At 35.6% G+C, this 27,492-nt stretch overlaps 1 protein-coding gene across 5 annotated transcripts in view; it reads left to right on the forward strand.

Moving 5' to 3' along the window:
• The window catches only part of Rbm41 (RNA binding motif protein 41), a 50,329-nt gene that overhangs the window by 17,039 nt on the left and 5,798 nt on the right, over nt 1-27,492 (forward strand). For 4 of the 5 annotated variants that reach the window (XM_042690091.1, XM_042690093.1, XM_042690092.1 and 1 more), the window contains one exon: nt 18,565-18,968. In XM_042690091.1, coding sequence (XP_042546025.1) covers nt 18,565-18,968 — 404 coding nt within the window. Of the gene's footprint in view, nt 1-18,564; nt 18,969-26,533; nt 26,570-27,492 lie in introns of all 5 variants that reach the window. The other variant, XM_042690095.1, reaches the window with a different exon arrangement.

The raw sequence follows: 27,492 nt of genomic DNA on the forward strand, positions 1-27,492 counted from the left end.
AACTCCTTCTTGCTTTGTTTTCTGCTAGATTCTACATTCTAACTTTCCCTTTCTTTCTACTGAATTCAAGTCTTTGGAAAATCCTTGCTACTTAAAGTTAATCTTTATACCTTAATGCTGCATCCTATCATTAACTTCTAGCAGCATTTCTGTTTTTGCTCAGGATTGCTTTGGCTATTTGGGGTCTTTTATGCTTCCTGTGAATTTTAGAATTTTCCTACTTTTGTGGAAAAAATGACACTGGAATTTTGGTGGGGATTGCACTAAATTTGTAGATTCTTTTGGTAGTATAATCAGTTTTATAATATTAATTCTGATTTATGAACAAGAGGTCTTTTCTTCTAGTGTTTTCTTTCCATCTCTTCCTTTAATGTTTTACCGTTGACATTATAGAGGTCTTTAACCTTTTTTATGTTAAACTTATGACATTGTTTCCATTCTTTTTAATTTTATTTTTTATTGTAAAGGTGATATACAGAGGGGTTACAGTTATATTAACAAGGTAATGAATACATTTCTTTTTGAACAGTGTTATCTGCTCCCTGGTTTTCTCCTGCTTTCCCTCCCCTGTTGCTCCCCCCCCCCCCCCAAGTTGTGTCTTATGAGTATCCCTGTTGAATTGATTCACCCTTGTGATTCCCCTTCTCATCTCCAAATCAGATAAACATATACAATACAAAGGGTACCAAAACAGCAACAACAACATGATAACGGGATAAAACAAAGGGGGGAAAAAACAAAACAAAGAGAAACAACTGCATGCAGTACACTAAAAACAACTCATGTTTCCATATTTTTAACCTTTTTATTTATTTCTAGATGTTTTTAGGCTATTGTGAATAAGATTGTTTTCCTGATTTCTTTCCCATTCTCTTCAGTGTTGTTGTCTACAAAAGGTATTCTTTTTTTTGGTTGTTATTTAACTCATCTTTATTCACATTGTCTTCTCTTGCATTGGCAGGGAAACATCAGAATATTCTCCCCAATCCTTGTTTCCAAGATTGTTCTTTCTTCTTGGACTCTTTCTCTGCGTTCTTCTCCCTTGTGCTCCCCCACCCCCCTCAGAGTATTAGGTAAACCGTATCTAGGTTTAGTTCCCCTTCAAATTCCACACCTTGGATATCGGCAAAGGCACTCGCCCTGGCTGGTACTCAGGTTTGAACATCTCACTACCATTCATAAAAGAGAGAGTAGAGTTTTTTATATCATTCGTTTTCACAAGTTTTCTCTCTGTTATTAGAAAGATTTTTCTGGGCGGCACAAGAAAAAAAAGCATAAGAAAGAAAAAACTATCTCTCAGAAATACATTCTCTTTGCTCCATCAGTCCCCACATATTCCATTTTGATTGATTGACTACTGCAACCTTTGAGCTTTTGAACATCACATTTCAGAACAGAAACCATAAAAGTGTGAACATGAAATAAGCAGCTCAATTCTATCCTCCATGCTGAACATTTGCCTTCCTGCAGTGCAGGAGGTGGGAGGGGAGCAATTTGTCCCTCCCAGCTACTTCATTTCCTGGGCTTCTGACCCCACACTTCCTGCCACCCTGCCAACACAATGCAGACTTAATGTTTGCTCTGAGCTGAGTACTCTGCTGGGTACCAGAAAGTTTCTTGAAGTAAAGGGTTGGGGATTTCACTACATGTTGAGATTTCCAGTAAGATTCAAGATGGATATGCATATAAGACTCAAACCAAGGACATTTCTGGAAAATTAATAGGTGATATGCAAATGCTGAATGAATCAAGCTGATAATTCATAAGGTGGCTGTGGAGTAACAGACATTGTGAATTAAGAGGTAGAGAGGTCTTCTAGGCAGGGAAATGTTCTTCAAATTTAACAAGACCAAGTCTAACTTTCTACTCAGAGTTTCTCATAGTCCTATACCAATCCTTGTCTCTGTCAAAGGCAATTACCATTTATTTAATCACTCCAGCCAGAAACCTACTTTCTCCTGCTACCTCACCCAAGACTGGTAGTCACCATGTCCTTTCTTACATATCTCTAAAAGTAGATCCCTGTGTCAGGTTGTCAGCCCATGTCTGTCTAAGCTTTCATCATTGTTATACTTGGATAATTGCAAACACCTTCCCATTGTCTTTGTTATCTCTTCCCTCACCTCCTCCAGATTCCTTTTTTTAGTATAAAATTTTTATTGTAAAGATACTGTACAGAGGGGTTACAGTTACATGAGTAATGTAGTGAGTACATTTCCTGTTGAGCATTGTTACCCCCTCCTTTATTTTTCCCTTACCATCGCTTCCCTCCCCTACCTCCCCACCTCCTCCCCCCCCCCCCCAGTTGTAAAGTTCCTTTTCCACATAGTGTCTTATACATCTCATTGTTACAATGGGTCAACCTGTATCCTTGTTTCAGCATTTTGTTATTCCCCTTCTCCAAATTAGAAAAATATATACACAAGATGTAGGGCACCAGAATCAAATACAGTGAAAACAGGGGTTATACCATGGGGGTAGAACATACAAAACAAAAAAAAATCACATAGTACATTATAAATACATTAAGAACAATATCAAGAAAGATAAAACCTCTTGTGTCTCTATCTTGTGGTTCATTTCACTTAGCATCATCTTATATGGTCATATATACATAGCTTTTGACCTCTTCTGCTTGTCCTAGACATAAACTAGTTATTGCAAATAAGGGAAACTATGGGACCTATGTTTCTTTGGGCATGGCTTACTTCACTTAATATAATTTTTTCCAAGTCATTTCATTTCCTAACAAATGGGGCGGTGTCATTCTTTCTGATGGAGGCATAGAATTCCATTATATATATTATATATATATTTATATACATACATACATATATACATGTATATATAGATATATCACATTTTCTTGATGCATTCATTTACTGAGGGGCATCTGGGTTGGTTCCACATTTTTTTTGTTGTTGTTTTTGGGTTTTTTCTTTCATGTTTTTCTTTTTTTTATATATTTCTTTTTATTGTGAACATACTGTACAGAGGGGTTACAATTACATGGGCAAGATAATGAGTACATTTCTTATCAAGCATTGCAGCCTTCTCCTTTGTTTACCCTTCACATCCCTTCCCAGCCTCCCCCCCCCCCACCCGATCCTCCCCCCCACCCCCCCACCAAAGTTGTAAAGTTCGTTTTCGACATGACAACTTGTACTTCTCATTGTTGCAACGGGTCCACCTGTATCCTTAAACGACTTGTTTTTCCCCATCTCCTCCACAAATTATACTGACATCAAATATAGTGAAAGCAGGGGTTATACTGTGGGGGAGGGACATTCAAAGCAACAAAGAAATAATCTTATAAATGCGTTAGAAACAAATGCATGAAAGATAAAAAATATTTAAATACATATCTAAAGGTTCGTTTTCCTAACATCACATTATCTGACCTTTTCTGCTTGACTCATACATATACTAGATATTGCAAATAAGGGAAACCATGGGACCTATGTTTCTTTGGGCTTGGCTTACTTCACTTAATATAATTTTTTCCAAGCCTTTCCATTTCCTAACAGATGGGGCAATGTCATTCTTTCTGATGGAGGCATAGAATTCCATTGTGTATATATACCACATTTTCTTGATCCATTCATCTACTGAGGGGCATCTGGGTTGGTTCCATATCTTAGCTATGGTAAATAATGCTGCAGTAAACATAGTTGTGCTGGTAGCTTTAGTGTGGTCTTGTTTGTAAACATTTGGGTAAATGCCCAACAGTGGGATTGCTGGGTCATAGGGGAGCTCTATGTGAAGTCTTTTGAAGAACCTCCATACTGCTTTCCAAAGTGGTTGAACAAGTTTACACTCCCACCAACAATGAAGTAAGGTTCCCTTCTGTCCACATCCCCTCCAGCATCTCTTGTTGTTAGAGATCTTGATTTTTGCCATTTTAACTGGGGTGAGGTGCTATCTCAATGTTGTTTTGATTTGCATTTCTTTTAATGGCTAGGGAGGTTGAGCATTTCTTCATGTGTCTATTGGCCATCCTTCTTTCTTCTTCAGAGAAGTTTCTCTTTAAGTCTTTAGCCCACTTATTTATTGGGCAGTTGTTTCTTTGAGGATTTGTTGCTGGGGGATTTAATTTTTTGGGTTCCAAGTATATTTTAGATATGAGAACCTTGTCCATTGTATGGCTAGTGAAGATCTCCCAATCCGTGGGCTTTCTATTGATCTTGCTAGCTATGTCCTTTGCCATGCAGAAGCTCTGCAACTTCATGCAATCCTATTTGTCCAACCTTTCTTTGATTTGTTGTGTTTCCGGGTCTCTATTCAGAAAATTTCGGCCTGCGCCAAGGAGACCTAGGGTTTCTCCTATTCCATCCTGTAATGTTTTCAGAGTGTCTGCTTTGACTCCGAGGTCTTTGATCCATTTGGAGTTGATTCTGGTGCAGGGTGATATATAAGGATCTAGCTTTAGTTTTCTACAAGTAGTTAACCAATTTTGCCAGCACCATTTACTGAAGAGGCTGTCTTTCTTCCATTCTATTGTTTTAGCTCTCTTATCGAAGATTAGATGGCTATAGGTCTGTAGGTTCATTTCTGGGTTTTCAATTCTATTCCATTGGTCCTGAGGTCTGTTCTTTTTAATTTTTTTTGTTTTTTGGATCCGGTCGTGGGGCCTGTACTCTGGGCCTGGGTGCTGTCCCTCAGCTTTCAGCTCAAGGCTAGCACTCTACCACTTGAGCCACAGCGCCACTTCCGGCTTTTTGCTTATGTGGTGCTGAGGAGTCGAACCAAGGGCCTCATGCATGCAAGGCAAGCACTCTACCACTGAGCCACCTTCCCAGCCCCTTTTTTTAAATTATTTTTTTTTAAATTTTTTTGTTCTGAGGTCTGTTCTTGTGCCAGTACCAAGCTGTTTTGATTACTATGGCTTTATATTAGAGTTTGAAATTTGGTATTGATATTCCTCCAGCAGTGTTCTTTCCGTTGAGGAGCGTTTTTGCTATTCGAGGTCTTTTATTGTTCCATATGAATTTTTGGATTGCCTCTTCTATTTCCTTGAAGAATGAGGTTGGAATTTTGATAGGTATGGCATTGAATTTGTAGATAGTCTTGGGAAGTATTGCCATTTTCACAATGTTAATCTTTCCAATCCAGGAGCATGGGAGGTTTTGCCATTTTCTAAGTTCTGTTTTGATTTCCTTTTTCAAGTTTTTAAAGTTTTCATCATAGAGGTCCTTTACTTCTTTGGTTAAGTTAATTCCTAGGTATTTTATTTTTTTGTGGGGTTATTACAAATGGAGTTGCTTTCCTAATTTCAGCCACACTTTTCTCATTGTTGGCATACAGAAAAGTCATTGATTTTGGGGGGTTAATTTTATACCCTGCTACTTTGCCAAAGTTTTGAATCAGCTTGAGTAATTTGGGAGTAGAGTCTATGGGAATCTTTAAATACAAGATCATGTCATCTGCAAAGAGGGAGAGTTTTATTTCTTCTTTCCCTATTTGGATCCCCTTTATGTTTGCATCTTGTCTTATTGCTGTAGCTAGACATTCTAATACTAGATTGAAGAGAAGTGGAGAGAGTGGGCATCCTTGTGTTGTTCCTGAGTTAAGAGGAAATGGCTTTAGTTTTTCACCATTAAGTATAATGCTGGCTGTAGGTTTGTCATATACAGCCTTTATTGTATTGAGGAATGTTCCATGGATTCCTAATTTTTCCAAAACCTTCATCATAAAGGGGTGTTGGATCTTGTCGAATGCTTTTTCTACATCTATTGAGATAACCATGTGGTTCTTTTCCTTGCTCCTGTTGATGTGATGAATAATATTAATTTGCGTATATTGAACCAGCTTTGCATCCCTGAAATGAATCCTGCTTGATTGTGGTGTATGATTTTTTGGATCAATTGTTGAAGTTAATTGGCCAAAATTTTGTTGAGAAGTTTTGCATCAATGTTCATCAAAGAAATGCGTCTATAGTTCCCTTTTTTTGATGAGTCCCTGCTTGGTTTTGGGATGAGGGTTATGATGGCTTCATAGAATGTGTTCGGTATTGATCTTTCTCTTGGTTCCATATCTTAACTATGATGAATAATGCTGTGATAAACATAGTTGTGCTGGTAGCTTTAGTATGGCCTTGTTTGTGATTGTTTGGGTAAATCCCGAAAGTGGGATTGCTGGGTCATAGGGGAGCTGCTTTCCAAAGTGGTTGAACAAGTTTACACTCTCACCAACAATGCAATAGGGTTCCCTTTTGGCCACATCCCCTCCAACATCTGTTGTTATTAGATTTTGATTGTAGCCATTGTAACTGGGGTGAGGTGGAATCTCAATGTTGATTTGATTTGCATTTCTTTTATGGCCAGAGATGTTGAGCATTTCTTCATGTGTCTCTTCAGAGAAGTCTTTCTTTAAGTCTTTATTAATCAGGCAGTTGTTTCTTTGAGGATTTGTTGTTGGGGGATTTAACTTTTTGAGTTCTAAGTATATTTTAGATATGAGACCCTTGTCTGTTGTATGGCTAGTAAAGATCTTCTCCTAACATGGGGGCTTTCTGTTGATCTTGCTAGCTATGTCCTTTGCCATACAGAAGCTCTTCAATTTCATGCAGTCCCATTTGTCCAACCTGTCTTTGATTTTTTGTGTTTCTGGGTCTCTATTAAGAAAATTTCAGCCTGTGCCAAGGAGCCCTAGAGTTTCTCCAATTCCTTACTGTAATGTTTTCAGGGTGTGTCTGCTTTGAATTCAAGGTCTTCGAACCATTTGGAGTTGATTCTGGTGCAGGATGATCTATAAGGATGTAGCTTTAGTTTTCTACAGGTGTTAAACCAATTTTGCCAGCACCATTTACTGAAGAGGCTATCTTTCTTCCATTCTATGTTTTAGCTTCTTTATCGAAGATTAGGCGACTATAGGTCTGTGGGTTCATTTCTGGGACTTCAGTTCTATTCCATTGTCTCAGGTCTGTTCTTTGCCAATACCAGCCTGTTTTGATTACTATGGCTTTGTAGTAGTTTGATGTTAGTATTGATATTCCTCCAACACTGTTCTTTCTGCTATGGATTGTTTTTGCTATTCGGGGTCTTTTATTGTTCCATATGCATTTTGAGGTTGCTTCTTCTATTTCCTTGAAGGATGAGGTTGGGATATTGATAGGTATGACATTGAATTTGTAGATAGCCTTTGACAGTATTTCCATTTTTCCGATGTTAATCCTCTCAATCCAGGAGCGTGGGAGGTTTTTCTGCTTCCTTAGTTCTGCTTTAATTTCCTTTTTCAGGTTTTTAAAGTTTATCATTGAGGTCCTTCACTTCTTTAGTTAACTCCTAGGTATTTTATTTTTTTGTGGGGCTATTACAAAAGGAGTTGCTTTCCTGATTTCAGCTGCACTCTTCTCATTGTTGGCATAAAGAAAAGCCATTGATAAGGCTATTGAAGTTTGTGTGTTGATTTTATTTTCTGCTACTTTGTTGAAAGTGACAAACCAGATATTTTGCAAGATGTGCTGAAGATATGCATGTTCAGTTAGATGAAGAACTAGAACATGGTCAGTCCTCTATGTCCTCTACAGCCTTTATATACACTATACAAATCAAACCTTCTCATCAGGTATAACCTATATCCTGACTTGTGTTAATAATTTACTTACTTATAAATATTTTACCACTTGTCCAGCAAGTGGTGTTTTTTTTTGTTTTGTCGGTCGTGGGGCTTGAACTCTGGGCTTGGGCGCTGTCCCTCAGCTCTTCAGCTCAAGGAGAGCACTCTACCGCTTGAGCCACAGCACCACTTCCAAAGTGGTGTTTATTTTAGCATTAAAAAAAATTTTTTTTGTTGGTCATGGGGCTTAAACACAGCTCTGGACACTGTTCCTGCACCATTTTGTGCTCAAGACTAGCACTTTATCACTCTGTGCCACAACACCACTTCTGGTTTTTGGTGATTAATTAGGGATAAGAGTCTCACAGACTATCCTGCCTGGGCTGACTTTGAACCATGGCATCCTCAGATCTCAGCCTCCTGAGTAGCTAGGATTATAGGTAGGAGCCACCAGCACCCAGCAAGTTTTGCATTCTTATTGTATCAATGAATTGTTAGCATTATATAAATATATTATACTATACATATTCTATTAATTCTTCTTTTTGTGCTTAATATTATGTTGTATCTATTATATTGTACATATGTATATAATATAATATTGGAGATTCCTATTACAATGGATGAATAGTTTGCCCATTTTCATCAAAATATAGAATGACTTCATATTACTAGCATACTATAATTTTTTCTATCCTATTGGGTTCTTGATATTTGGTTTGTTTCCATTTGGAGGTGGAGAGCTACAAGAATCAGCCTATTATATGATCATTTTTGTACAGTAATCTTGAGACTCATCTGTAAGATTTTCTTAGGGTATATGTGTTAGAATGGAATTGAGGGATGAAGTTGATAAGTCTTCTATTTAGTAGATATTAACTAATTTCTGAAGAGATTTTCCCCAAGTTAAAATCCCACCAATCATGTAGAAATGTTCACATTGCTCCATATTCTCATCTATGTTGGGTATTATCAGATTCTACTCTTAATGGATATTTACTCTTATTGCCTTGTCTTTTTTAGGAATAGTTAATGCTAATTTAATTTTAGCCCTTAAGCAAGAGTTATTTTCCACAACTTTTGTCGAAAATTTTCAAACATGAACATTTAAAACTTAAAGAAGACACACCCATCATCTGTGTTAGTAGTTGTTGATATACTACCACATTTGCTTTGCCTCTGTCTTCCTCTACATGAATGTGTGTATACTTTGCTAAACTATTTGAATAAGTATCTGATGAAATGAGGATTTCTTTTTTATATTAATTTTTTTATTGTTAAGATACTGTACAGTGGGTTTACAGTTACAAGGTAATGAGTACATTTCCTATTGGGCACTGTTACCTCCTCCTTTGTTTTTCCCCTACCATCCCTTCCCTCCCCACTTCCCCATCTCCTCATTTCCCTGCCCCGAAGTTGTAAAGTTCCTTTTCAACCTAGTGTCTTGTACATCTCATTGTTACAATGGTCAATCTGTATCCTTATTTCTGTATTTTATTCCCCTTCCCAAATTAGAAAAATGCATATACAAGATTCAGCAATCCCACTTCTGGGCATTTACCCAAGTGATCACAAACAAGGCCATACTAAAGTTTATTCACCATACTTAAGATATGGAACCAACCCAGATGTGCCTCAGTAGATGAATGGATCAAGAAAATGTGATGTGTGTGTGTGTGTGTGTGTGTGTGTGTGTGTGTGTGATATGTGATATATATATATGTGATATATATATATATGTGATATATATATATATATATATATAAATTCTATGCCTCTATCAGAAAGAATGACACTGCCCCATTTGTTAGGAAATGGAAAGACTTGGAAAAAATTATATTAAGTGAATGAAATAAGCCAGGCCCAAAGAAACATAGGGCCCATGGTTTCCTTTATTTGCAATAACTAGTATATGTCTAGGACAAGCAGAAAAGTTCAAAATCTATGTACATATGACCATATAAGATGATGCTAAGCAAAATGAACCCCAAGATAGGGACACAAGAGGTTTTATCTTTCTTGTTATTATTTTTTAATGTACTTATAATGTACCATTTGATTATTTTTTATTCTTTTGTATGTTCTACTTCCATTGTATATCCCCTGTTTTCACTGTATTTGAAATGAGAGTTTATTTCTAAACACATCATTTGTATTTCCTAAGAACAAGGACATTCTCCTGTATAGTCACAGTTTTAGGATCATTGTCATTTTATCTAACATATATTTTCTAATCTTTCTGTTTTATCCACTCTACAATCAGTGATCACACACTGTATTTTCTTTGAATGGTTCCCTCATACTATGCATGCATGTTTGTATTGTGTTTCTCAATTTTTGTATTTTTTTTCAGAAATTTGTGCATATATTGTTCGTTTTACTGTGGTTTAAATTTCATTTTCTTAATAACTAATAGCAGTGGACATGTTGTCATACATTTTTTGGGGGAGGTCCAGTCGTGGGGCCTGAACTCTGGGCCTGAGCGTTGTCCCTCAACTCTTCAGCTCAAGGCTAGCGCTCTACCACTTGAGCCACAGCACCACTTCTGGCTTTTTTCTTTTTGCTTATGTGGTGTTGAGGAATCGAACCCAGGGCCATGTGCATGCAAGGCAAGCACTTTACCACTGAGCCACCTTCCCAGCCCCTGTTGTCATACATTATTGACCATTTTGACAGCTTCCTCTGTAAAGTGACTATTCAGTTATTTAATCCACCTAGCAAACATAAAAATGCCTGGTTATGCCTGGATATCATTGTTTGTGGCAGGGGTAGAGGGCATCTTTCTGGGCCATTTAAGGCCCTCAAAATCATTTGTTCCATGATGCTTCTTGTATGCTTCTTATTCTCTGTTTTGGGCTGCCAGTAGCAGGTCACCTGTATAGATAAATTTATATGGCCTATAATGATGTTATAAATATCCAAAGTGGCACTTGAAAGAAAAAGGTTCCCTACCCCTGGATGTGTTCTTGGTTCAGAGGTCACCTTAACTTTAGGCATGTATCAAAGCTAGAATTCACTTCCAAAAGTCCTAACACATGACCTATCTTTGTGATTACTTTTTACTTGTGTTACTATAAGGAAGAGGGGGCCAGGAAAGTGTTGGCATAATATATTCTGAATATTCTATCTCCACCTTTCTTTTCTTTTTTTTCTTTTTTCTTTTTGGGTCCGGTCGTGGGGCCTGAACTCTGGGCCTGGGTGCTGTCCCTCAGCTCTTCAGCTCAAGGTTAGAGCTCTACCACTTGAGCCACAGCACCACTTCCAGCTTTTTTTTTTTTTTTGCATATGTGGTGCTGAGGAATCGAACGCAGGGCCTCATGCATGCAAGGCAAGCGTTCTACCACTGAGCCACCTTCCCAGCCCTCCACCTTTCTTTTCTAAACTTAGGTGAAATTGCTTATACATATGTATAATAAATTTAATACTAATAAATATTGATTATTGTGGATTATTTTGCTGATTATTTGTTGAAATGTTTGTTCACATTGTGTCTTATTATTTTATTTCCTTTATTATATTTTTGCCTATTTTTAATTGGGCTTTCTCAGTATTTAGTGGTGAGATTTCTTGCTTGGAATACAAGTCCTTTTATTTTTTTTTTTTTTATTTTTTTGGTCCGGTCATGGGGCCTGAACTCTGGGCCTGGGCACTGTCCCTCAGCTCTTCAGCTCAAGGATAGCACTCTACCACTTGAGCCACAGCGCCACTTCCAGCTTTTTTCTTTTTGCTTATGTGGTGCTGAGGAATTGAACCCAGGGCCTCTGGCATGCAAGGCATGCGCTCTACCACTGAGCCACCTTCCCAGCCCTACAAGTCCTTTTAAAGGATTATATAAGGTATAGTACTTTCTGCTTGTGTGTAACTTGCCTTTTCATTTTCTTAAATGTCTTTTGAAGCCCAATTTTTTGTTTCAGTGAAGTTCAGTTTATCATTTGTTAAGTTTTTTATGTCATATCTAAGAAATCCTGGCTGAAATAAAAGTCAGAAAAATATTCTCTTGTATTTTCTTCTAAACTAATTAACTACCTTAGTTTTAAAGTTCAGGTCCATTGTGCATATAACATTAATTTTTGTGTGTGAGGTAAAGTGTCCAAATTCTTTTTTCTTTTTGCTAGTGCCAAGGCTTAAACTCAGGGCCTCATTCTTAATCTGCTTGTTTTGTTCACAGCTGGTTCTCTTCTATGTGAGCCATGCCTCCAGCACATCTTTTTGCTGGTTAATTGGAGATGAAGTATCAAGGACTTTTCTGCCTGGTCTGGCTTTGAACTATGATCTTCCAGAGTTCAAGCTACTAGCACCCAGCAAAAATGTCCAAATTCTTATTTTTTATGTAGCTTTCCAATTGTCTCACTATTATAGGTTGCAAAGGCTATTACTTTCCCCATTATATTTTGTTGTCCTCTTAGTGAAAAAGAATCAATGGACTAAATGTAAAGGTTCTGTACCAGGTATTCAGCTTACTTCCTTTGCTTGGTTCCCATATGCCTTAGGCTCTAAACTTCTTTGGAAATTGATTAGTATATCTCCTCTGACTCTGTGCCCTCTATTCTATAACTTTTATTTTATTCTTAAAATTTTATTGTTATTATAAAGTTAATTAATGTACAGAGTGGTTACTGTTACATAATTCAGATAAAGAATTCATTTCTTTTTTTTAACAATGTCACTCCTTCCTTTGCTCTCTCCCAGTTTTTCCCTCTGATCCTCACCCACAAGTTGTATAGTTCATTTTCAACATAGTATCTAGTCAGTACCACTGCTACATTTGTTTACCTTTGTCCCTCCATTTATGTGTCTCCCCTTAACACTCCCAAAGTCATAAATGAACAAACAAGACTGAAAACAAAAACAGCAGCAAAGAAAAAAAAAACCTCTTATTTCTATTTCCTAGAGTTCATTTCAATACAGTATTATTTTATATGATCAAATGCACATAGGCATTGTGCCTTTGTGTTCCTCTCCTAAGAGTATCCACCTTTGGTCTCACTGTGTGTGAATGCATAGAGTCCTGTATAATTTATCATGTCCCAGTGTAGTTTAGATCTAGCTTCTATGTATGAGCTTGCCTTACCTCACTTAACATGATTTGCCTAGGTCCATCCATTTCCCTGCAAATGATATATTCTTTCTAATGACTGTGTAAAATTCTGTTTTGTATAGGTACAATATTTTTTGATCCATACATCTATTTTAGGACATCTGGGCTGTTTCTACCACTTGGCTATTGTGAATAGTGTAACAGTGAACATGCATGTACAAGTGTCTTTCTACCACTTGGCTATTGTGAATAGTGTAACAGTGAACATGCATGTACAAGTGTCTTTACAGTATCATGGCTTATGGTATTCTGAGTTATTCTATATCTTTTATATTTCCATTCAAATTTGTCAATTTTTAAGCCAAAAATTACCCTGCTGGGATTTAATAAGAATTAAAATATAATTTGATTGGGAAAATTGTCATTTTAATATTATTTTTAAATGATAGATTCTTCTAAGTCATGAACATGGAATATCTCTGCCTTTATTTAGATTAACAGTTTATTTCAGCACTATTTAATATTTTTAGTTTAACAATCTTTCCTCATCTTCCCATGGGACTGGGTGTAAACCCAGGGCCTGGCAAATTTGTAGTGAAGTACTCTACCCCTAAAGCCATGCCTCCAGCCCTGTGATTTCTGTTCTGGTTTGGAGATAGGGTCTTGCTAATTTTGCCCAGGCTGTCCTGGATTAAACTCACTATCCTCCTGTCTCAGCCTTCAGAGTAGCTGCAATTAGAGATGTGTGCCACGACAGCCAGCTAGGTTGCCAATCCTATTCCTTTCAAAATTCATTTTTATGAATTTTATTTGTTTTGACACTCAAGAATAGAATTTTTTTCCTATTTCAATTTCTGAGTGTTCCATGCAAGTGCATAGAAAGTTAATTTTTATATATTGATTTTATAGCCTGTGACTAAATTTTCTCATTAATTGTAATGATTTTATTATTGCATAATTTAGGATTTTCTACATAGATAATGTTCCTGGGAATAGTTTTACTTCCTTTCCCATCATTATCTTCATCATCATCATCATCGCTTTATATTTTCCAGAACCCTGATTACCATGCTGAATAGAAATAGTGCATAGCTCTATTTTTGGGCAATATATTGTTTTCCTGTGCTTTAACTGATTACCATAAATTTGGTGACTTAAACACTCATTTCTTCTCTTATAGTCTAGGAATCAGACGTTCAAAAGTCAAGGTGTCAGCAGGCTGATTCCTTCTGGAGACTCTAGATGGGCTTGGGGTTTTTTGTTTTTTGTTTTTTCTTTATTCATGGAGCTTGAATTCAGGGCCTGGGTGCTGTCCCTGAGCTTTTTGGTCAAGACTGCAACTCTACCACTTGAGCCACAGTTCCACTTCCATGCTTCTGGTGGCTAATTGTAGACAAGTCTCACAGACTTTCCTGCCCAGGCTGACTTGAGTAGCTAGGATTACAGGCATGAGACAAGCTCCCAGCTAGTTTTGTTTTTCATTTCATTGGAGTTTTTTTTTGGTTTTTTTTTTTTTTTTGGTCAGTACTTTGGTTTGAACTCAGGGCTTCATATCTGTAAGTTAGAAACTTTACTGCATGTGCCAAGCTTCCATCCCTTTTTGCTCAGCTTATTTGAAATAGATTTTTTTTTCCCCAAATTGGCCTGGATCACAATCCCCTATTTATGCTTGCCATATAGTTGATATAACAGACATGCCACCATACCCAGCTATTTTTGTTGAGATGGAAATCTCAAGAACTTTTTTTACCCATCTGGCCTGGAACCACACTTCTCCCCATCTGCACCTTTGAGTAGCTAGGATGAGCTACTGTCATGAGCCACTGGTACCTAACTCTAGGCAGGCTTTGTGCAGCTTCTAGAAACCACAGGCATTCCTTGGTTTCTTAAGCTGTTTCTCACATTACTCCAATCTCTTTCATTCTTACCTTCAATGTGTTTTTATTTTTCATTTTGTTATAGAATTATAAGTTGCTCACCTGATTTCTTCAGCTTCTGTGCTTGTATAACCTCAATTTAGTGTGTCTGGGGAGAAAACACTGGAGAATCGTAGGTGCTATCTTGTGTAGTAGTTCCCAGGGTATTTGTTCATTGCTATATCTCAGGAAATGTATCTGGCTCATATAATAAGATTTTTGAAGTGTGTGTGTGTGTGTGTGTGTGTGTGTGTGTGTGTGTGTGTGTGTGTGTGTGTATTCATCCAGTTCTAGTTTTTTTCCAACCTCACTAATACATGATATTTGTATTATTTTACATTTTTTTCAGATTTCTTTATGTATCTCGTTTCCTTCTTAACTTTCATCTCCCCAAATTCTAATGTAGTTGAGCTGTTTTGCATATATTTATGAGCTATGTGTGTTTCATCTTTTGTAGTATATCTCTTCAATCCTGTGCTCATTTTTTCTAGTGGTTTCAAATGATGGAGTGGTTCTCTATAGCAAATATCTTTTCTTATTCTGGGGCTTTGCTTTTCCATCTCTTTATGAAATTTTTGATAAAGAGGCTTCTAATTTTATTACAGTTGAATTTACCAATCTTTTCCTTAAGAGTTAGCACTTTTGTACCTTAAGAAATACTTCTCTAAATATTCTTATGCCTTGCTGGTGGAAGTAACAGAATAGTAAAAGTCATACAGAGTGAAATTTAATAATATATATAATTACACACATTCATTCTTTATCTCAAGACTTCATAGAATCTATTTCAAAGATATTCTGAAAAAATAGCAAATTCCATATATACAAAACTATTTTTCAAGGTATTACTCATAACAGCATAAGACTAAATATAAGACCAATGTTTATGAGTACTTGAATAAGCTATTGTACGCAATGGAGTAATTTGCAATTTTAAAAAGGAAGATTTTTACACATTAATAGAGTTACCTGGTAGAATATATTGCTTAGTCCTAAAAAGTAATTTGCAAAACAGTGTTTATAGTGAATTCCTTTTATATAGCAGACAGGTATAACTAATGACTTGTATATGTGTATATGGGGGTGTGGGAGCCTCTTTGTTTATATTTTCAGCAAAGAAGCAACAGAACCATAATTTATTTACTTATATGGGAGGACAGGAATAGGATAAAGGGGATAGAGAAAGGGGAGGAGAAATAAATTTCAGAAACAACCAGGAACCAATAAACCTAATAATAAATAAAATTGGTACCATGACTAAACAGAGAAAATGTTTTAGTGATTTTAAAGTAATATTTTTTTATTCTAAATTAAGCATATTCACAGGGCAAGGTAACTGAAGGAAATATAAAACTGTGTATTCATTAGTTTTAACATTGATAGTCATATAATATTGTTTTGAACTTCTAAAGTCATGTAAGTATATTTTAGGAAGAAGCTAGTGAGTTATTTTGATAATATTAGCATACAAGTGACTAGGAATATATAGACTGGTGAAGAATGCATAGGATGCATATGGTCCTGGGTTTAATTTCCAGCACTGTGGGGAAAAAAAGAAAAACAAATCTAATAACTTAAGTGTAAAGGAAAAGAGATAGAAATCAAAAATCAAGGAATTTAAGTAAAAACCCAGTTATATTAAAGTGAATTACAAATAGTAATGTGAATACAAGGTGTATTTTTCTGCTACCGAAGGTTGTAGCTTTTTATTACTCTATAACAATCTGTAAGCAACGACAGTTCAACAGCAGTGAATACACCTAATAACACAGTGATTTCTAAGTGCCACATCTCTTTAAAAGGAATCAAGGATCCTTGGAGAAATCTTCCAGGTTCAAGTTAGAAAATGTGTAATATAAATTTGGTTTGTCTTTCTGTCCCAGAAAAATCAATAAACAATTAAAGAACTTAATGGAAGGGACTCCTAAGTGGGGTAAGTTGACCACTAGGAGGAAAAGATCAGCCAGGCATGATGGGTCATCCTGCCGTCTAGTAATCCTAGCTACTTAAGAGGCAGAAGTTGAGTGCAAGGTCAACCTGGGCATAAAAATTTGGAAAACTCCATTTCAACCAATGGCTATATGAAGTAGTAGGCACCTGTTATCCCAGATATCATCATGAACCCATCATCCTCAGCAACAGGAGGAAACACAAGTAGGAGGACTCTGTTCCAGGCCAGCTGAGCATAAAGTAAGACCCTGCCTTGAAAATAACCAATGCAGAAAGGGGCTAGATGCATGGCTCAAGTTGTAGTGTGTCTACCTCAAGAGCATGAAATCCTGAGGTTGATCCTTAGTACTGCCAAGGATGGTGGAGAATAACTATGTTTTATTAAAACACATAAAATAGCAGTATATTAAAATTTATGACTTCATAATTATACTAAAAATAACCATTGATCACTATTAAACATTTCTAAGATACAACTCAGTAGTGTCATAATTGATAAAGGATGGGAAAGAATCAAACATTTATCTTTCTATTCCTGTATGAACTATAGGGAAGCTAAATGTTGATGACATGACAGTAAGTTCACTATAAAATGCCAGATAACAAATATAAAAGAAATAGTAGGAACATTGTATGCATATATAGACATGTCAAAATGGAACCCCCTTGTATAACTAACTGATTCTAATAAAAATTTTGAGAAAAAATAGAAATAATATAATTAAGAAAGCCCCATTTTGTAGCTCTTAATACATTAATCACTTTAGGAAGTATTTATCAATTAATGAAAGCCCATTAGGTGAAATGTGAATGAGAGAACTTAATATTGGAGGGGATGAAACCAACACCACAGCACAGATTCATTTCAACATCGCTAAAAATTTTGAGCATCAAATGGGTGCCTTATGATATTAAATAGGATGACATATATTTCCTAAAAACATATAATCAACACTGTTCAATACATTTTCTATAATTATACAGTCTTTATCAGTTCTAGTACAGTTTTACTAGCCAGACATGGCTACTGAGCTTCAAAATGTGCTTAGTTTGACTTGATAAATTGATATTAAAAATCTAAGTTTGCCAGATGCTGGTGGCTTACACCTGTAATACTGCCTACTCAGGAAGCTAAGCCCTGGAGGGTTGTGGTTTGAAGTCAACCCAAGCAGAAAAGTCCAATTATCTCCAATTAGCCAGCAAAAACTGGAGCACTAGCTTTGAGCAAGAAAGCCCAACGCAAGCATGAGGCACTAAATTTATACTCCAGTACTGACATACATACACACAATATTTAAACGCATTTTTATTAAATAACATAGATTTGGAGTTAGCTACTGGGAAGTAGAAGGGAATGAATAAATTAACATAATCAGAAAATTATTATATATTTGTTCATAGACCATATATGGTTTCCCAATGAAATTAGGTGGAGGAGAAAACAAGCTAAAGAAGAAGGAAAGGGCACCGTTTTAGAATAAAAGAATTAAGAATTGTAACAGCTGGGCTGGGAAGGTGGCTCAGTGGTAGAGCACTTGCCTTGCATGCATGAGACCCTGGGTTCGATTCCTCAGCACCACGTAAGAAAAAAGCTGGAAGTGGCACTGTGGCTCAAGTGGTAGAGTGCTAGCCTTGAGCTGAAGAGCTGAGGGACAGCACCCAGGCCCAGAGTTCAGGCCCCAGGTCCAGACCCCCCCCCCCAAAAAAAAAAGAATTGTAACAGCTGAAAACTCATTTTGATCTTGAATTAACTAGCCGAGTGTAAAAAAATATTTGAAATAAGGCAGTTTAAATATGGACTTGGTATTCGATGACAGTAAGGAAATTGTAATTTGCTAAAGTTTGATAATGTCCTACTAGTTATATTTTTCATATGTTGTTATCAAGTAGAGGTACATGGTCCTGAAAGTCCTAGGTGCCTTAATTATTGCCATCATCCTGGCCTTGTTAGAGATGCATTGTTATACGTGCTATACATGTATTTTATTGCCATTTGTCCCAGTAGAATTTCTCTATCTGAAATCCAGGACCTAATTTTAATAATTTGTAAATGTTTGTACTGGTACATTTGTAGAACTTTCCTATCTTTTTGTCTTGATCCAGATGAATCCCGAAAGAAGAACAGAGGTGATTCCATAAACAACCTGGAAAATTTTTACCAAGAGGTGATAATGAAAAAACATCTTGAAGAGTTCCAACTTATGAGAGGTGAACCCCTTGCTTCCCACTCACTGGTCTCAGCTACATCAGTGAGTGATAGTGACACAGCTGAGAACTCGTCATTACTCCAGGACAAGGGGAATCAGGCAGCACAGGGTAAAGGTCCCAGTCTCCATGTGGCAAAAGTTAATGATTTTTCACCTGAGCAGTGTTGGACTGGGCCTAAGAAGCTGACAGAGCCAATAGAATTTGTCCCAGAAGATGAAATCCAGAGAAATCGTTTGTCCGAGGAAGAGATCCGAAACATTCCTATGTTTTCTTCATATAATCCAGGGGAACCGAACAAGGTATAGGCCAAACCAAGAAAAACAACATGGGTTGTTTTCACTTTTATTTATATCTAACTAAAGTAATACTTTTAAAATAGCTTTTGATTATATATAGGCACAGTGATTCTGTTTGTCCTTGACTTTTAACTACTTGTTCTCTGCATACTGTATAAGTAGTATTTCTGGCAATCTTCTTTGTGCTTTTCTTAGGGTCATATGCCGTGCTCCAAATTTTAAAAAATCTTGATAAGACTGCATGTAATCCCAAATTGAAGAAAAGGCAACCTCCAATTTCCAGGGCTAAAAATAATCAAGTAGTAGCCATGTGCCACCACAGCTGGTAGCTGTGTGGGCTCTATAATTAGTCAATAAATAATAGACCACCTGGTATGAGAATAATTATTAGTTACCATGTGAGTTTTATCTTCATGGTGCATCTTGCTTTCATACAATGGGACTTAAGTTGCTATTAGCAAAGCAGTACATTGAGAACACAGGTCCTCCAAAATTTGAGAAATTGTCAAATGTATAACCAGGTAATGTAGATTACCCTTGTTTTATTGGCCAAATCATTATTTTATATTTGTGATATATATTACATCTGGAATGGAATACATTTCATTGCCATGTTGCCCAAAGAGAGAGCCCAAACTTCTAGAACATTATTTTATTCTGTCTACCTTAAAAGGCTAAACCAAATAATAATGCCAATTTTTGACTGTCCATGAAGTTTTTTAAAAAAGTCATTGTGAATGAAGGACATTAAGGCACTTTTCTTCAGGGGATTGAATTTTGTTGTTTGTTGCTCTTTGTTCCATGGTAGCTTGATTTTTACTTAGTTTTTGTTACAAAATATTAAGAATTACATAGAAGTTCTGGGTACAACTGGATCCTAGCTACTCTAATACCTATCTAGTCATATCTAGCAAGTACTTAATTTTAAAACAGTAAAATATTGTAGATACACCTGAAGACTTCTGTGTATCCCTAACCAATCCCATTTTTCCAGGTGTAACCAGTATCCCAGATTTTATATTTCCATTCCATTTACTAAAAGTCTGTAGACAGATTGTCCCTAACTTATTATGACAATATAAATTTTTTTACTTTGTGACTGTGTGAAAGCAATATGCATTCAGTAGAAGATGTACTTTAAGTTTTTAATTTGGTTTCTTTCTCTGCTAGCAATATATTTCATGGTATTCTCTTGATATGTAGCTTCTGGTCAGCCATGTGACCATGAGGGGAAACAATTGGTACTCTAAGATTACTATTTTGCTAAATTATGCGGTTCTGTAGAAAAAAGTATATTAAATGCATTTTCAACTAACAAGGGGTTTATCAAGATGCAGCTCCACTGTAAGTTGAGAAATACCTGTAGTCATAAACATAATTTTATACATTTTGAAACTTGGTACCATATTCTTTTCTCTCTATAACATGTTGTTTAATATGTCTAATATTTTTGAATGAAACAAAGATTTAGTAATCCATTGTAGAAGTATACCATAATTCATTAATCCAGTTTCCAGAAAATGTATCCTATCCATTATTTGACTGTTACAGATCACTGTAACAAACACTTTTTGTACCTCTTATTGCACATATGCAAGAGTTTCTCTGGGACAGTGTTTTTCAAACTTAGGTTATAATTAGTAGATCACAACCAGCCAGATTATTTTAATGAAATAGAATACAATAGAAAATATTGAATTATATTTCATATAGTTAGTTGCTGTTTCTTAAAATTTGTGCATGCATATATATACATGTGCATTAGAGAAGGAGGAAGAATGTGTGTGAGTGAGTGAGTGAGTGAGTGAGTGAGTGAGTGAGTGATTTGGGTGAAAGAGAAGATGGGGAGAAGAAGAAGTACTACTTCTCCCTCTTCTCACAACATTTTATGTTGTGTGCCACAACATAAAATACAGATTTTCCTATAAGTCCCAATTTAAAAAAAAATTGGAGGAGTATCACTGGCTTACAGTGGTTCTTACGTGTTAGTGCACATTAGAGTTATTTGAGAGACTTACTAACACAGATTGCTGGGCTCTATCCCCAGAATTTTTCGCTCAGTAGATCTTGAGTAACAATTGTGACAATTTGACAACTTGTATGTCTAACATGCTTCCAGGTGATGCTGATAGTATTGATCTGAAAGTGACTTTTTCAGAATTTTCTAGGTTATATATCTAGAAGTGGAATTACTGTGATATAGGATACGTCTATCTTCAGTTCCCAATAAGGAAGATCTTAGAAATTTCCTTTCACATCTTTGTCAAGACTTCGTAGTATTAGACTTAATTTTGTAATTCTAATACATTTTAAAAGGTACCATATGTTTTTAATTTACATGTTCCTGACTTCCAGTGGAGTGATGCATATATTCATACATTAATAGCCCTTCATCACCCCTCTATGAATTAATTAGCTTTTCTGTTCCTTTTCCCACCATTTAATATTTTTGCTTTATATATTTATTTATTTATAGGGATTATTTTACATTTTTGGACATAAATCTTTGCTGTTTACCTAGTATGTATCTTTTTTCCAGTAAATGACATTTTTAAACATATTGTTGAGAAGAAATCTTTTTTTTGTTTGTTTGTTTTTTGTTTTTTTGTCTTTAGTCCGGTCCTGGGGCCTGAACTCTGGGCCTGGGCGCTGTCCCTCAGCTCTTCAGCTCAAGGTTAGCACTCTACCACTTGAGCCACAGCTCTTCAGCTCAAGGTTAGCACTCTACCACTTGAGCCACAGCGCCACTTCCGGTTTTTTTCTTCTTTGCTTATGTGGTGCTGAGGAATCAAACCCAGGGCCTCATGCATGCAAGGCAAGCGCTCTACCACTGAGCCACCTTCCCAGCCCTAGAAGAAATCTTTTAATAGTATCAAATTACCCATTTTTTATGGTGTGTGCTTTTCTGAGTCATTTTAAGGAAATCCTTCATCATAAATCAATAAGCGAATTGCAAACAACCTAACAGAAATAGGCTGAAGATTTAAATGGCCATTTCACAGAGGTTAGAAACATGGATGTCCATGTAATCATTGTAGAAAAGCATTGAAAAAACTTTTCACATCTATTCATGATTAAAAACTCTAGCAGCTGGATGCCAATGGCTCACGCCTGTAATCCTGAGAAATTGACTTTAAGTATTTGAAAGTCAAAATTCAAGATCACCTAAAATTACTAAAATGAATCACAAGCATGCTTTTAAGATTCATGCATCTATAAATGCTAAATGTTTGAATGTCCAGGTTTTAAATTTTTTGAGACAAAGTTTCTACTAGTAGTTAACAATGCTTAATGTTTTTATTTATTTCCGTGGATAAGTCATTTAAGTGGGGTCTATTTTCTAGCTATTATTTACTGTTCCTGCTTGAATTTTTTCTTAGTTCCTTTAAAAACGGTATTAGTTTCTAGCTAAAAAGGAGATAACTAATGCTTTGTTTTTTACTCTTCTTTTATGTATTGTGATCTTTGTTTCTCTTCCATTGAATGTATTCTCTTAACAAATTTTAATTGTCTACTACAGTATTGATAACTATAAGCATAATATCATACAGCATATCTATGGAAAGTTTTCATCTTCCATAATTGAAATGTTTTACCCATTGAATAACAACTCCTCATATCCCCCTTCTAGCCCCTGGTAACCATGCTTTCATGGTTACTTTATATGAGCAGAAGCATGAAATTTATCCTTTTGTGGCTTATTTCACTTAGCTTTCGTCCATGTGACAGAATTGTCTTTGTAACATTGAATTATATGCCATTGTCTATTTCACCTTTATGCATTCATAAATGGACAGATTGTTCCTACCTTTCAGCCATTTGAATAATGCAACAATGAACATGGGAATTTAAGACCATGTTAAACTCTTGGATAAATACCTAAAAGTGGGATTATTTGATTAAACTTTAGTTTTCATTTTTATTTTTTGTGGGAACTTTCATACTGTCCTGCACAGCAACTTTATCAATTTACATTCCCACCAATAGTGTACAAGGGTTCTAGTTTCTCCATATCCTTGCCAGCACTTGCTATTTCTTTTTAAATTTAGATAAGGTGTATCCCAATAGACGTACATCATTCTGGCTTTGATTTGCATTTCTATAGTGACTAATAATATTGAACATCTTTTTATATATGCATTGACCATTTGTATGTCTTCTTGATGCAATGTCTATTTGAGTCTTTTGACCATATTTTAATCACATTATATTTGTTTTTGACTATTGAGATTTTTATTAGCAATGAATTGTTTATTCAATACGGCTTGCACACACTTTTCCTATTTTATAGGTTGCCTTTTCACTAGTAATAGTTTTACTGTGCAGACCTTTTTAGTTTGAGGTAATACCTCTTTTCTATTTTTGTTTTTGCTGCATATGCTTCTGATGTTATATCAAAATCATTGTCAAAACCAATGCTAAGAAATATCCTATTTTCTCTAGGAACTTTCCAGTTTTAGGTATTAATTTAAGTAAGTCTTTAGTGCATTTGGGGTTGACTTTTGTACATGGCATAAGGGTACAATTTTATAGTGTGTGATTTGTTTTAAGTCTTAACATTTTGTTGAACAGAATATGTCCCTCAATTTTGTGTTCCTAGTACACTTGTAGAGCAGTTTACTGAACTATAAATTCATGATTCTTTTCTAGTCTGTCCTGCTCATAGAACTATGTATCCGTTTATGGCAGTATCATATTGTTTTGATTTCTTAGTAAAATGTCTTGAAATAATCTTTGTGAAGGCTCTAGCTTTCTTATGTCTCCAGATCATTTTGGCTATTTGGTATCATTATGGTTCTATATGATTTTAGTATTTTTTTCTATTTTTGTTTAAAGTGCCATTAGGACTTTGACAGAGAATACACTTTGGTTAGTGTAAATACTTTAGCAGTTTTCCCATTCATGAAAACAGAACATCTTTCCATTTATGTCTTCTTTAATTTCTTTCTACATTTAATTTTTATTATTCAACTCTTTATTACACTCATTCTTCTGTATTTTATTCTTTTTGATGGCATTGCAAATGGATTTCCTTTTAAAATTGTTAGCTGTTAATGTATAGACAAACAACTGAGTACTTTGTGTTAGATATTCTGCAGTTTTGCTCAGTTCTACATTTTTTGTTCAGTGTTTATGGTCATTTCATATGTGAACAAAAATAAATGCTTTGCTTCTTTCTGTCTGATTTGGATGTGTTTTATTTATTTGCCTTGCCTAATTGCTCTGCTAGGACTTTCATCAGAGTATTGATAGAAGAGGCAAGGATGCATATCCTTGATCTTAGAAGAAAGACTTTGCTTTTTTTACTCTTGAATCTGATGTTAACTATAGGCTTCTCATTTATAGTTTTGAATTTTTTGAGGTAATTTCCTTCTTTCACTGGTTTATTTAGTACACTTATCATAAAATGGTGTTGAATTTAGTCAAATACAATGTGTGCATCTACTGAGATGATCATATGACTTTCATTCTGTTATATGTTGTTTGATATTGATTTTGCATGTTAAACCATCTTCAGATCTCAAGGATGCATCCCACATGGTCATAGTATATGACCCTTTTAATATTCTATTGAGATCATTGTGGTAGTATTTCTTTGAGGATTTTCACACCTGCATTCAGCAGGACATTGGTCTGGCCTTACACAGTGACTCTGGAAGTGTTCTCTTCATTTTCTTTTGGAAGAGTTTAAGGAGGATTTGCATCAACTCTTTAAATATTTAGTGTGATTCATTAGTGAAGCCATCTGGTCACAGGCTTTTATTAGGAACTTTTTTATTACTGATTTATTTTCCTTATTACTGATCTGTTCCAACTTTCTGTTTCTTAATAATTCAATGCAGAAAGTTTTATGTTTCTAGGAATTTATCATTGTCTTCTACATTATCTAATTTGTTGGTATGTAATTGTTTTTAGTTCCTTAAAAGCATTATTTCTGTGATACTGGTTAGATACCTCTTCTATTTCTAATTTTTATTTATTTGAGTTGTCTTTTTTGTTAGCCGAGCAAAAATTTTGTTGGTCTAAAAGTATGCTGGTCTTTTCAAAAAACAAACCTTGGCTTTATTCGTTTTTTGAAAAATTTTATCCTTCTACTAACTTTGGTCTTAGTTCTTTATTCTGCTTGCTTGAAGTATAGAATTAGGTTGTGTATTTGAGATCTTTATTTATGGCAGTTCTGGGGTTTGAACTCATGCCATTGTGTTTGCTAGGCAGGTTCTTTGTCACCTGAGCCACACCTCCAACCATTTTTACTTTATTTTTCAGAAAGGGTCTCTCACTGATGCCCATGCAAGCCTGAAGCACAGTCTTCCTACATAGGCTTTTTTGCGTAACTGAGAAAATGGGTACATACTACTATGAACATCTTTTAATTGGTTGAAGTAAGATCTCAAGAACTTTTTGCCCTGGTTGTCCTTGAACTAAGATCTCCCTATCTCTGTCCCCAAATTAGGATTACAGGTATGAGCCATTGCACCCAGTTAAAGATCTTTTCTTAACTATCCATTTTTATTAGCATATATTACTTACAAAAAGCAGGTTTCATTGTGACATTTCCATACATGTATACAATGTATCCCTGAGCAAACTCACCCCCTCTGTCATTTTCCCTTACCCTCTTCTAAAACAATATCAATAGGTTTCATTGTTCTTTTTCCATATGTGCAAAATAAACTACTTCAACCATATTTATCCTCATTCACCCTCTCTCATAGCCTCTCTGATTTTCTTTTAAATGTCGTTGTTTCTATAAAATTTCTATGTAAGCTGGGTGGCAGTGGCCCATTCCTGTAATTGTAGCTAATGAGAAGGCTCAGATCTGAGGTTCAGGGTTTGAAGCCAGCCCAGGCAGAAAAGTCCATGAGATTCTTATCTCCAATAAACTACAAAAAAGCAGATGTGGAGCTCAAGTGGGAGAGCGCTAGCCTTGCAAAAAAATCTCAAGGGTAGCACCTAGTTCAAGCTTAGGACCAACACACACACACACACACACACACACACACACACACACACACACACACACACACACACACACACACACACACACACACACACACACACACACACACACACACACACACACACACACACACACACACACACACACACACACACACACACACACACACACACACACACACACACACACACTCCTACTTAATTCTGCTTTTGTAGCATCCTTTAAGTTTAGATAGTTTTCATTTTAATTTGTCTCAAAATATTTTCTAATATCCTTTTTTTATTGGCTACCTCTTGTTCAAGACTGTTTTCTAATTTATACATACTTTTAATTTTCTAATTTTGTTCTGCTATTGATTTCTAGTTTCATTCCATTGTAGTAAAAAAAAAAAAAAAGATATTTTACTTTTCTTTAGGCCTTTTAAATTTTGTAGACTTTTGAGACCTAGTATGCAACCTGCCCCAAATAATGTTTTATGTGTACTGAAGAATATATATTCTGTTACTGTTGTGTGGAATGATCTGTATATATCTGTTAAGATCATTTGATCTACAGTGTTGTTAAAGTCTTCTGTTTCTTTATTGACTTTTTTGGTTTTGTTTTGCAGTGCTGGGGATTGAACCCAGGGCCTCGCATATGCTAGGCAAGTGCTCTACCACTGAGCTACACTCTTATCCCTGTTTCTTTGTTGATCTTATATGTTTGAATGTCCTATTCATGATTGAAAGTGGAGTATTGAAATCTATTATTGTGATTCTTACTGTTTCTTCCTTCAGTTCAGTCATTGTTTGCTTCATATATTTAAGTGCTCTGGTACTTTTGATTGAAAGCTATTCATAATATTAAAAATTCACTTCCCTAGTGAATTGACCCTTTTATCAATATAATATCCTTTGTCTTCATGACAGTTTTAACTTGAGGCCTGTTTTGTCTAATGTAAGTATAAGCCACCCATGCTACTTTTTTGTTACCATTGCATGGAATGTTTTGTCTTTTTACTTTGAGCCTGCATATATCCGTAAGTTGAAAGTGAATCTGTTATTCAGCACACAGTTAAATCTTGTTTATTTTATCCATTCAGCCACTTTATCTTTTCATGAGTTTAATCCAGTTACATTTAAGGTAATTGTGAATAGATACGACTTAGTGTGGCTATTGTTCATTGTTTTTGGTCTGTCTTGTAACTCTTTTGTCTATTTCTCTCTTAGCTGTCTGCCTTTGAGTTTCATTGATTTTTTTTTTTTTTTATTTCTCATTAGTTCTGTAGTGACATGCTGTGATTCCGTGCTTCTCTATCTTTTGCCTATATTTTCCTTGCGGTTACTATACATATTAAAATCTGCTTAAACCTGATAGTGCCTTAAGTTGAATTACATGTAAGAGCCCTTTTCTCTTATATTTTTAGACAGCATCCCATTTCCAATTGATGGAATTTTTTTTTTTTTACTTTTCTGAAGATATTAGTAAAGTTCTTGAAAGTGTTTTTTCTCCTTTGATGATTTCTGTTTCCTCCTATTTGCTTTCTTTTCTGTTTGTTCTATTCTCTTTCATATTAGAGGCTTTCCT

This window comes from Dipodomys spectabilis, unplaced genomic scaffold (assembly GCF_019054845.1).
Source record: "Dipodomys spectabilis isolate Male_0828 unplaced genomic scaffold, ASM1905484v1 ptg000132l, whole genome shotgun sequence".
In the NCBI taxonomy this organism is placed as follows: Eukaryota; Metazoa; Chordata; class Mammalia; order Rodentia; family Heteromyidae; genus Dipodomys; species Dipodomys spectabilis.